We start from the raw sequence: 12,453 nt of genomic DNA on the forward strand, positions 1-12,453 counted from the left end.
CCCTGCCTTTCACGCAGAGAGAGCTGGGACAGGCTCCAGCAGATACCAGTGACCCTGATTAGGAATAAGTGAGAATAGATGATGGACGGATGGATGGATGATGCGAGCAAAGCGACAGTGAGACCAGTGAATGGCGTGCAGTAGAGTAGAGATGCTAGTGAATGATCGTTGTGGTTTTGGTTGTAAAAACATGGTGTTATGGTGTGCATATTTTTGAACGCCGTAAACAGCAAAATTCAATTGTAGAAAGATTTGCGGACTTGGGACTGGCATTGAGAAACATTAGGAAGAAGTCACACATAAAGCTGCCCCACTGCAGATAAATGGCTGTTACTGGCCCAGCTCATTTGAAGCCGGAGATAAAGACTGCCTAAGGCACGGAGGCACATTTTAAGAAAGGAGTGGGTCTAGCTGTGTAGCTGTGCTGTGCCTAACTTCTGTGTAGGAGAGCATCACAGAAGCTCCAATTATATGCGTGTATTTTACGGAAACGCTTCTAACATCCGCCAAATTTGTGATTGACACTTAAAACTCTCCTGCTTTTGAATAAAGGCTGGTCTTTTGGTGTGGGCTGGTCTTTTGGTGTGGGCGGGGCTGGGCGTGTAACCCCGTCTCCCCACAGCCCGCTGCCTCTACGTCTTGTCAGGCTGTAAACGAGCCTGTCTGCGTCTTTAAAAGGTGTGGTTGGTGACAGCGTGATAGGGCTACAGAATGATATCTAGCTAAGGAACAAATATGCAACACCGTTAAGTAGTGGTAGCTAGAGTTAAGCTCGTGAGTAGATAAAACAAAACGATATAATCAGGAGTATTAGATCTACCTCCGCATTTGCTATCTGTGCACAGGCGGTAACGGGCGGGAAACAGGCAGCTATAATCTGTAACGTTACTTCTGTGCGCTGACGCCTTACTGTCACAGCTAGCTAGCTAGTAGTTTGAAAATGGCTACAGACGAGCTCTCGTCCAAGCTCAGCCGTCGCCTCCAGATCGAGGAAGGAGCCGAGGATCCTGTCGCTGTGGACGACCCTGGACATGCGAATGGCTCGGAAGAGAAACCGAGTACGGCCAACGCAGACTTGGAGTTGGGCGCTAAGCTGATGCGTCGAGGAGAGTTGAACGAGGGGCACGGTGAGCACTGCCAACCCAGCATGACGGTCTTCAACCCTTACACCGAGTTCAAGGAGTTCTCCCGAAAACAGATCAAAGACATGGAAAAAATGTTCAAAACGTGAGTGTGTGTCAGTCTGGTTGAAGCCTGATATTCTTGGCATGTTAACAGTCAAATCTTAATGATGGTTCCAGGACAGTGGTTCCCTATTTCAATTTCATGATTCAGTAGGTTTTGACAGGGAAGTGTCATTAATATTGCTCATATAAGGAAGTTGAGTTGTTCATGTAGGCCACGTTTAATTAAAACGTAAATTATAATGTCAGCTGTGCTACTATTAGGAAGTACCACAGAATAACATAACACTTTAATCTAAATTTAAGGCTCGTGAGCAGGAAGGAATGTTTTAGTTGAACAAAACAAAAGTCAAAAGAGAGCAATTGAAAGCCAGTACTCTAGACTTTATGGGATACAGGGTTAACAAACGAACAAAGGAAATAGGTCAATCAATAAAGAAAATAATCTTTTTGTGGTATAGTTAACTCCCACTTTCTTCTAGCTGGTGTCATTGGAGGGTGGGGTACTATTCAAGTCAATTATAAGGGCATCTGATTACAGGCTTTCAAGTATAAAATATTGCAAAGTGCTCTTAGTTCTTTCGTAGTCTTGAGAAATTATGGTGTTAGTTTTGACACTTAACACAACCTTTTCCTTTATTCATTGACTTTGGAAACATGTTGCATTTTCCATTTGCATTGTTTGTGTTTTGTGCTGAAATCAAAATTAAAATTAAATTAATCCCAAGGTCGTGTCTGCGATCATAAACTTCAGTTAAATTTAGACTACCTAATGAGTTCAACTTAGGCCCTGTCAAGGTTACAAGGGTCATCAGTGTCTCAGGATAACTGGTGTCAAGAATCTGGCTGTCAGTTTGCTGTGTTAACTCTTAGGCCTGTCACAATAATTATGTTATTGACCTACTGTTACCTTTGCAGGCTAGCGGTGTATGCTACTTTGTTGGCTTACTAATGTGCCAATATTTGATAGTTGCCTAATACATGTTTTAATAGGTGTTTTTCACAGCAACTACATTTCAGTCAGAGAATTTGAAATACGTACCTAAAAGGTAATTAAAAAACATAACCATCCTGTCCTGTTTCCTAAGCTGGGAGCAAAAACCACAGCTGGAGAGGGAGATGGACTTTCCCAACGGTTGACTGTTACAGCTGCCTTTGCCAGACAGTGCAAATATGAACGTGACAGCTAGTATACAATCATAGCATAAAACAGTCTTGATGCCGGGTAAGGTTTGACTCACTGAAATATTACATTTACTATTATGCAGGTTAAATAATACTATGTTTCTTATTTTTCTCCAAAAAAAAAAAGAAAGATAGTAGAGGGTTTAGGTTTTCTGTCCAATTATCATCATAGGTATATAGTTGGACTTGTGGCCTCCTGTGCATTTTCTTACAATTTGATTAGATTTGGATACTGCAGATCCTGACTTGATTCTTTAAGTTTTATCAGATAAATGCCATTATAAAAAGCAGGTAATTGCTACACAGTTAAGTGTGTTTTTTTTTTTGGTTTTTTTTTGTTGTTTTAGACGAAATCTGTTGCATCAAACCCAGTGCTCCCTTTTTCTCAATAAGCCACATTAACCAATAACAATATTGTGTTCACGCCAGGAATGTGTCATGTGATCAGTTGCACACAGTAAGACTGACTCAAAAACAAATCCAATATATTTGGACATAGTGAAAGTAAAGGCTCCAATAGTAGTAATAAAATCAGTCAGGCTTCCTGAGAAGAGCCTTCCGGTAAAAGTCATTAGTCAAGAATTATGAGTGAAAATGGTGGTTCAGTTTTCATTGAAAAAAAAAATCTGTGATTCATATTTTACTCAGAATCATGCAGGGCATACAGGATGTATGCAACAAGTCATCCCCTGTTAAAAATGGTCTTATGTGAAGCCATCTTTACTTACAGATTAGTAATCAAATGTTTTGTGAAGCTCACAGTGTGTCAGGTGTTGCTTTTACTCTGTGGTAACTGTTGAAGCAGTATTTGCCTTTTGGTGAGTTGCATTATTTGCTATCCACACGACTTAGTTTAATGTGGAAGGAATTATGTTGACTTGTTGATGGTAATGCTTGCAGTATGAGTGCAAAGTCAGGCTCTACAATTGAATTGGAGCTGAATGACAGGAATTTAGGGTAAGCCAGGATTTGACATGATGTTCTGTAGCAGCAAGGCATAATGGTAACAGTGGCAGGCAGTGAGGAAATGAGTGTTTATGCTACTTTTACTCAACACTTCCTCTTACTTTTGCAGTTCACTTAATATATTTAGTAAATCTGAATTCTTGACAAAACATATAGCTGACACATGGCTGATTAAATTTAGAAAGAAATCAAGGTATTGCTTCTAGCATCTACTAACGAATCTGTTCATTATGTCTTTTTCTAGCTGCAGAACATTAGTCAACAGTGAGGAGAAACTGTTACTTAATCTGACTTTTGAGGTTTTTGTTTTTGCAGGTACTTGAATTTTGGCTGAGTTTTTGTTCAGTACCCAGATTCTTCAGGTTCCTGTCATGTCTAGTCCTGTCCCACTGTTTTAAAAGCATTACTTAAAGAGATGCAGCCACTATCAAGACTGCCTGTGTTTACTGCAGTGTAATGCCTTACTAACCCTGCCTGGTCACAGAAATGCAGTATGATCAGATCAAGTGAAAGTCAAAAACTGAATGCACATTTCCCATATTATAGAGACAGCCACTATATTCTAGTAGTGAGAACTAATGGTGATTCAGTCTCAGTCTGTTTTAGAGGATATGCAGTAGGGAAGGTCTCTGCAAATCTAATAGCATCCATCAAAAGCTGCTTAGCTTAAACTGTCTATCGTTTAAAAAAAATAATAATAATTGAAGTCTCAGTGTGCAATCACTGTAAGACAAAAGAAGTTTCAGGGTCTTTTAAGATGAATCAGAAATGGTTCAGTAGGCTTCAAGCCTGAGCGGGCAGGCTATTGTACCTGTTGACAGTATTGTAATGTACTAATGAACTAATGTGCAGCTAAATGTCAATTATAATCAAAGGTTTAATTAATCAGTAAAAAAATAATCTTTAATAATATAAAACTGAAAAGTTTTACAGAAGTCAAACTTCTCTTCCGGGTCTAACTTAGGAAATGCAATCTCATTAGCACAGTTGTGCATAGCACAGAATGGTATGCAGTTACTCTGTGTTAGCAGCTGTCTGTATTAATACTTTTGTATTCTTGTACACTTGCTGGAGCAACTTCACAGGTCGCACGAAGTAGGCAAGGAAATACAATTTCAAGTTTCAAACACATACAAAAACTGAATAAGCTCCCTCTGATACTACTTGCCCACCAGATAACAGCCTCCTAAAGTACACACATAAACACACCGTCTTTGCACTAAATTTGCATGCAATGTTTAAAAAGTGGTTTCTGTGCAGTTGTACAAAGCAGCATGCACTCGCAGTAATCTGCTGCTGGTGTCCATCAGTCACGTGGTCTGTAGAAATTGGCTGCCTGCACAAGTGTCTGAACAAAAATCAGCCTAAATGCTCCAACACCAGCCGATAGCCAATTGTCTAAAAATCTCTAGTCTAAAATTACCACCTTCAACAAGGCAACATCCACATGAGGCAGAAAAACAGACACGGCTGAGCCTCAAGATCCACAGAGGAAAAACCTGGTCATTCCCTATGTAGCAGATGTTTCAGAAACGTCAGATACCAGTTCACTTCAAACCCACCAACACAGAGACAGAGACTGGTTCACCCTAAAGACCTGACACCAAAACAAAAGAAGAGCAATGTAGTATATGCCACCCAGTGTAAAGAAGAATGCTCAGAACTCTGCATTGGTGAAAACCAAACAACCACTTAACAGGAGGATGGCCCAGCAGGAGGAGAGCTCCTCAGGACCACAGTCAGCTATGCACCTCCATTTAAAAGAGACAGGACACTCATTTGAAGACAATAATGTACACATTTTGGACAGAGAAGTTAAGTGGATTGGGAGAGGTGTCAGAGAAGCTATATATGTTCAAGTGGAAAAGCCCTCCCTTAACAGGTATGGAGGGCTCAGGCATAACATATTTTCAGTCTACCAGGCTGCCCTTTCACAGGAAATTCAGGAACACTTTAAATGTCTTCCTGGGAGGACACACACTGCAGGCAGTTGGTGAATATGAGGGGTCGCATGAGCCTACCATTAGATACTAACAACCCTCACCTGAGCTCACTTCTTGTTTACCTAATGAGCCTATTCAGGGCAGGTATGAAGTGAAACCAATTCAGGAATGTGGGTCTAACGACTCCCATCTGATTTATATAGCTCACCTAATGAGCCTATTGGGCTAGGAGTGGAGCGAAGCCAACCTGAAAGATAAATTGAAGGTTCCATATCAACTTTCTCTTAGACCAGGGGCAGTCCATGTTCCTCGAGGGCCACTGCCCTGCTTGTTTTCCAACTATCCCTGCACTACCCACTGCTGATTACCTGGATCAGGTGTGTTCATCCAATCACAAGCTGGAACATACCATCTCAGATGAGGGTCGTAGTGGGGGAGGACAAAATGAATTGGTACCTTCCAGCTTCTGATTGGCAGAAAACACCTGACCCAGGTAATCAGCATTGGTAAGGCAGGGATAGTTGGAAAACAAACTGGGCTGTGGCCCTTGGTGCCCATCTCTGTCTTAGACTGATGAAGCTACCTGGATGAGTAGTGAAATGTTTTGACCTAAAAACTAGAAGTCCAGTTACCATGACTCAAACTCTAGATAACCACACACTCACACCCGTTTAACTAATGGTATGTCTAGTGGTGTTATGATGTGGTCACAGTGACTTAGGGAGGGGATGATGTCTCACGTAGGTCTGAGGGATACTGATGTAAACCAAGTCCAGTATGTTCTTGCTCCTGCTTTCAAAATTTACATATCGCTGAAATTTGGGGAAGATAGTGTTTAGATTAATCTGGTTGAAAATTCAGTTGGGGTTTTTTTTTTTTTTTTTTACATGTCTTTTGTGGCCGTACTGTAGTTATCAGTATTAAATAATTTAATAATTAAAAGCATAGGCATAATAATAATTGTACGTCTTGTTTTCCATCAATCTACAGTCATACAACCACGAAAAGGTATTAGAAATAGCCATAGGAATGAGGAAGATATGTTTTAACAATGATGAACAGCACATATTGTCAAAATGTCTTTTCTGGGTGGCATTGATAGTATTACACTTTGATGTTCACAGGAAACTGAAAACATTTTTTAAATAATGAAAAAAGCAGAGAGTGAAATCCTGCATATTTTCTCACCGTCACACAGCTTACCAATCACTGTTTGAAGCGAGTGTGAACTTGAATGAAATTGCTGGGCACAGCTCCATTATGTTGGAAAATGTGTGTGTTCAGGGCAGTGGTTCCATATCTGACTGATGCCGTCTGGGTCTAAGCAGCTGAATTCACATCCACAACTTCTGTGTGCCCTGTGCCCTCTTCACAGTACATAGTCCTAACCCTGCTGTTTATCATGAGTAATGTTACTGTTGGTCATGCCTCTATCCTTTGAAGATGTAACTACAGCACAGTTATCTGTGGTCCCAGTGTTTTATGTTTTCTTGCCCGCACAGCGAAGTCAGTCTTTATGAACAATGTCATTTTAAGGTGCTTTTCATATTTCTAATCCTACAAGCAGCTACAGTTAAGATAATCAGAAACTGGCCCTATAGCTAGGTTGTGGTTGCACTGTTTACGTTGTGGTTACACATGTAGAAACTTTTAACATCTGATTGTAAAGGTCAGATTTTTGAGGCTTTGAAGTGTCCCAAACAGTTGGTATTGTGATTGTGAATCTAAAGGTTGTGCAAATTTGTACACATTATTGATTATTGGTTGGGGAGCAGAAGAGTTTGGATTTCAACTGAAAATCTAAAATTCAAGCAGGCAGATACATTTTTTTTTTCTTTCTTTAGGACTTTTAACTCTGTATTGATGCTATCAGTTTGTCCATGAGTGTGTTCTAATGTTCTGTGTATGTCTGACAGTAGTCAACACAAGCTCAAAGCCCTATACACATTGATAACAAGTCTACAATGCAATGGACTGGATATTCAAATATGAATCTGCATGTCTAAACAGATGACAGTTAAATAAAAAAACAATTATTAATCTCTATTGTTAATCTACAGACTCATCTGTTCATTTGGCTGTATTGCTCCATAATACCCTGAAACATCAAAAATACATGTTTAGTCTAAGTTAAATGCAACTATAGAAGCCAAAGCAAAAAATAACTATATATAGCAGAAATTGGGATCACACACGATACCATGTAGATAAATTTCCACACTTTAACTACGGTATTTATCCACCCTCTCTTGGGCCTAAATACAGTTGATGAAATTTAGAAGAAAAAAATGGAAAACTTTCATTCAGTTACGTTATTCATCAGCAACTCTTTTCAGACACTATAGATTTCAGATAATCCGCAAAACACACTTGATACATCTGTTGCTAGCTGCTCTGAACTGAAGCACTTTTTGTATTTAACTCTTAAGGTATGATGCTGGGAAAGACAACTACATTGACCTGATGGAGCTAAAGCTGATGATGGAGAAGCTTGGTGCTCCACAGACACACATCGGCTTAAAAAACATGATTAAGGAGGTGGATGAGGACCTGGATAACAAGCTCAATTTCAGAGAGGTGAAAAAAAAAAAAAAAAAAAAAACACAGATTAGAATCAGCCAGAGGATGTAAAGTTCTGTCTCTCTAAAGCCATGTCTCTGTCTCTCTCTCCTTCCTGTCCTCCTCAGTTCCTGATGATCTTCCGGAAGGCAGCAGCAGGAGAGCTGGCAGAAGACAGTGGCCTCAGTGTGCTTGCTCGCCTCTCTGAAATTGACGTCTCCACAGAGGGTGTCAAAGGAGCAAAAACCTTCTTTGAAGCCAAAGTAAGTTGACTCCAAATGTCCCAAACAGACTTTTTTCTTTACTACAGTGAGCAGACAGACACAACTGTTTTAGCAAAAAGACAGGAAGGGACACAAATTTGCATGCAAATAATCACAATAGTAATGTGGGTTAAAGAGGCCAAAACAGACTTGTGGCCTGAAAGTATGCTTTGGGTTGCGGTTACACATGTATTGCATGAGTGAAATGAGAGCCGTTGTACAGCCTGTGTCAGATTTATTGATAAAATAAATCATGGTCTCATGGTATACTGTAAGATGAGACTAGTATAAAACAGATGACTGTGAAAATTGTCTGAAACATCTTTTGTATAAACAAGCCTTAAAACTAAATGAAAAGTAAACATTTTGAAGGAAAACTATGGTTACATGTATTACATTTTCAATTATGTGAGGTCTTTAGTTCTTATTCTGGATGTCCATTTGGGCTTTCAGCATGCTGCCTCATTTTCTTCTTAAAACAATTTCAAATCTAAAACTTTTTTTGTTACAGCTGTCTGACTTAATAATTGCTATCTCTGCTTGCAACAATATGACTATCATCACTATATTGTCTTCTGCACTGTGCAGAGCTACATCTGTTGTCCTGTCATGCTGACCCCAAGGTTTCACTTTCCTCTTTTTTTCCCCTGTGGTTGCACTAATTCTCCCGATACCTGTGTGTTTTACTGCTTCAGGTCCATGCCATCAACGAGTCCAACCGGTTTGAGGCAGAGATCCGCCAAGAGCAGGAGGCCAAAAAGAAGCAGGCAGACGAGCAGAAACAGAGACGAGCTGCTTTCAGAGAACTGCAATCAACCTTCAAGTGATCACCTTTTTCTTCTCAGGGCCACACATGCTGTGTTGTATTAATGTTATCAGTTTGTAAAATGGGTGTGTTTGAATGCTCCATGTATGTCTTACAGTGGTAGTCAAACACAGGCTTTAAAACCAATACCTGTTGATCACCAGTCTTTAATACAGTATATATGAAAAATCAGCACTTTCTATGCTTATGCAAATAGCCGATAAAGATTGAATGATTAGTCTTTGTAGGTACATCTGTGCATTTTAGCTCTTTTGCTTCATTACACCCTCAAACATCAGCAATGCAAGTTTAGTACAAATTTTGTAGAGGTTTTGTGGAACTATAGCAGGATTTCTAGTAAAGCCGTACATATTGAACTAGATGAATTTGGTGGTTCTTAAAATATCTGCGTCCCCAACATCAAAGAGGCAATTTTTTACCTAGATATTACTTAACACAGAGGGCTCCAGCAAAAATAGTTTAGATAGTTGTCACCATGACAAACTTCCAGGATCAATAAAATCCTGCCTCATTCTATATCTAAGCTGCTGAACCCCTGGGGTTCAAATAAACCTTTACACTCATGAATCTGTTACTCCAGTCAGTCTACTTGAATAAAACAAAATTGTCTCACCTGAAACAGTTACACCTAACCTAAACAGCACATACACAGCTACTTCTTGTAGGGTGTTTCCAGTCTCAACACTGTATCTTAAATGTCTCGGTTGTACCTAGTATACCCCAGTTCATGGTATGTGAATACAGTATTGATGAATGCACTTGCACATGGCAGTCATATGTGTTTTACACAAAATTCAGTTAGTGTTAAAGAACTGAATTCTACATTTTTACTGTCAGGTCTATAGTTTTGTACAATGGGGCTATATGGGCATTAAATAAGACTTTAGGTAGTTGTTAGGAGTGGTTGTGGTGGTCATCATTCAGCATTGTTTTGCTTTGGCCTTCTGGAATACAGTTTTAAAATAAAACACAGGCCCTTCTAGTTTTGGCCATTAGTTCTATTAGCTCTGTCAACATTGTATTGACCAACGTCATTGCAGTGATCTCGGGTGTGGCTTTAGTCTAGACGTTAATCAATTTTTGCTTCTACCTAATCAAAATTCCAAAACAAGGTAAAGGATGCCCTCATAGTAATAAGTCAATTGGAACTGATGCTGTTCACTAATTATTAGTGATCACTAATAATGTTCACTCACACCAGCCACATGAAGATCAGAAAGTTGGCTGTCAATTGTCAAAATTACTGAGGAAGTGAAAGTGTGTGTTGTATTTCTTTTTGTTTTATTTTGTAGCAAGAGAGATTTCCAGACAAGAAACATGGGGACCAATATATAACATAAAAACTGTTAGACTACTGCTGTGACCCTGTAAATTAAAGTTATTTCCTGGTTTAAATGTAATATATTTACTGTAGGTTGACATAAAAACAAATAATTTAACTTTCATTTTTCATTTTCCTATCATTGATTTGGACTCAGGTACTCAGACCTTATCAGTGAATGTAATAACAAATGTTTTTTTATACTTGCTAGGAATAGGAAACTATGCAAATAAGGCCCAGATTTTTCATTTCCTTTATGCACCTAGATGAACCTAGACAAAATGTGCCATATTAGCATTTAGACCGGTACCACTTATGGTGTTTAAAAGCTTTAACTATTGTATTTTTTTATAGTCTAACTGTAAACTTATGACTAATGGGAAATACATGATTGTTAATTGAAACCCATGTTGAATGCCAATCAGCTCATTTTCTTGTTGTCCTTACTTAATGTGAAATCCAGTTTATGGGCCCTGTGTCTACAAGATTTGTACAATTTGGCCTTACATGATCATTTTATGTCTCTTAATCACAAGACGGTTTTTTTTTTTTTTTTTTAGCTAATGCAGCAGTAATATATGATTGATCTTTTTTAACTAACTCATCTTTAACATACAGTATTTTCAGGGCCACCCAAGCTCCTGAATTACCTGCTCCTTGTTTTCTCAGGTGGTTTAAGTGTTATGATGGTTTGTTTGGTATAGCTTGAGAGATTCCTCCATTTTACATTAATAAACAGAACAATAAATTGCCTCATTTATTAACAGAGCAATCAATAGATCATAATGGCAGTGCAGTTTTTGGAAGCCTTGCATGCCTACTGAATGTTTGCTACAATTTACATTTTAACAGTGCCAGTGCTGAATTGGAGCTTTTCCTGAATTATCTTGTTTAATGAGCTAAATGGACTTTTCTACATATGTATACAACTTGTATACATATGTATACAACATCTGTATACAACATCTATGTGGGATTAGGCAGTAACTTTAATCTTTTACATCGTTCTGTGGACCAAATGAGTGATTCTGTGCAAATGTAAAATACATTGTCATATTGTGTGGCATCTAAATTTTCAGAAAAATATTGACTGTGTATTCATTCATATTCCCTAGCTATACCTTAACTTAAAACCATGTATCATTAACATATATAATATGTTGAATGGATGTTTCTCCACACATCAGTCAAGTGTAACCTTTTGTGTGATTTTGAGGATTATCGCTTTAAATTATCTATAATTTTTGCAACATGGCACAAAGCAATAAAAGAAATTTGAATCATTTACAAGAATTTGTTACTGTGAAGGCTGTTAATAATAAATATCACCCCTGACATTCAAGCTCCCCTAAAGGAGAGAAAGAGGGCCTTTTAGCTGAGAAGGAAGATCGAGGAGAGGAAGGCCAGCTATGGGAGGAAGATGGAGGAACAACTGCAACAGAATGTCAGTGGAGTCTGGAAAGGTCTTGAATGCATCTTGGCCCACAGAAAGTTTAACTCCCAGGCTGTGGGGTACTAGAAGTAGGTGAAGGATCTCAATTTGTTTTTTGAATAGAATTGATCATTCTGCCCTTCCCCTCTCACAGACATCGCTGCTGCAATGCCCCTGTGTCACAGTACTAGTGAGTACACTTGAGTCCTGTGTCCCCCTCAGGGATGTTGAGGAGTGTGATCCCTCTATAGTTGGAAAACACGCTCCAGTCTCCCTTCTTAAAAAAAGGGACCACCAACTTGGTCTGTCAGTCCAGGGTTACTGTCCCCGATCACCATGCAATGTTGCAGAGGTGTGTCAGCCATGGCAGCCCAACAACATCCAGACTTAAGACTTGAGATACTTGGGATGGATCTCCACCCCTGGTGCCTTGCTACCGAGGAGTTGCCGAACTAGTGACTTCAGCTTGGCTGATGGGCAGATCCAGGTTCTCAGCCTCTGCTTCCTTTATGGAAGACGTGTCAGTAGGGTTGAGGAGATCCTCGAAATATTCCTTCCACCATCTGACAATATCCCCAGCTGAGGTCAACATCTCCCACCTCCACTGTAAACAGTATTGGCAGAGCACTCCTAGCACTCCTTACCCCTCCTGAGATGCAGGACCGTTTGCCAGAATTTCCTTCCCCCTCCATGCCTCACCAAACTCCTACCAGACCAGAGTTTTTGCCTCCACCACTGCCCAGGCCACAGCACACTTGGCCTGCCAGTACCCAT

At 39.6% G+C, this 12,453-nt stretch overlaps 1 protein-coding gene across 1 annotated transcript; it reads left to right on the forward strand.

The window, feature by feature from the left end:
• The first annotated feature begins 940 nt into the window (after positions 1-940).
• efhd2 (EF-hand domain family, member D2) lies at positions 941-11,534 on the forward strand. The gene is made up of 4 exons (XM_026332754.1): positions 941-1,227; positions 7,708-7,855; positions 7,966-8,100; positions 8,796-11,534. Exons 1-4 carry the CDS (start codon positions 941-943, stop codon positions 8,925-8,927), a joined length of 702 nt encoding a protein of 233 aa, XP_026188539.1. The 3' UTR covers positions 8,928-11,534.
• The last annotated feature ends 919 nt before the right edge of the window (positions 11,535-12,453 follow it).

The sequence above is a fragment of the Mastacembelus armatus genome, chromosome 7 (genome assembly GCF_900324485.2).
Source record: "Mastacembelus armatus chromosome 7, fMasArm1.2, whole genome shotgun sequence".
Taxonomy (NCBI): domain Eukaryota; kingdom Metazoa; phylum Chordata; class Actinopteri; order Synbranchiformes; family Mastacembelidae; genus Mastacembelus; species Mastacembelus armatus.

What these genes read in the sequence shown, in the direction of transcription:
- efhd2 (XM_026332754.1), top strand. Translation starts at nt 941, where the DNA reads ATGGCTACAGACGAGCTCTCGTCCAAGCTCAGCCGTCGCCTCCAGATC. An exon ending in ACAAGCTCAATTTCAGAGAG is followed by an intron (nt 7,856 to 7,965) that starts GTGAAAAAAAAA and finishes TGTCCTCCTCAG; the next exon opens with TTCCTGATGATCTTCCGGAA. An exon ending in AAACCTTCTTTGAAGCCAAA is followed by an intron (nt 8,101 to 8,795) that starts GTAAGTTGACTC and finishes TTACTGCTTCAG; the next exon opens with GTCCATGCCATCAACGAGTC.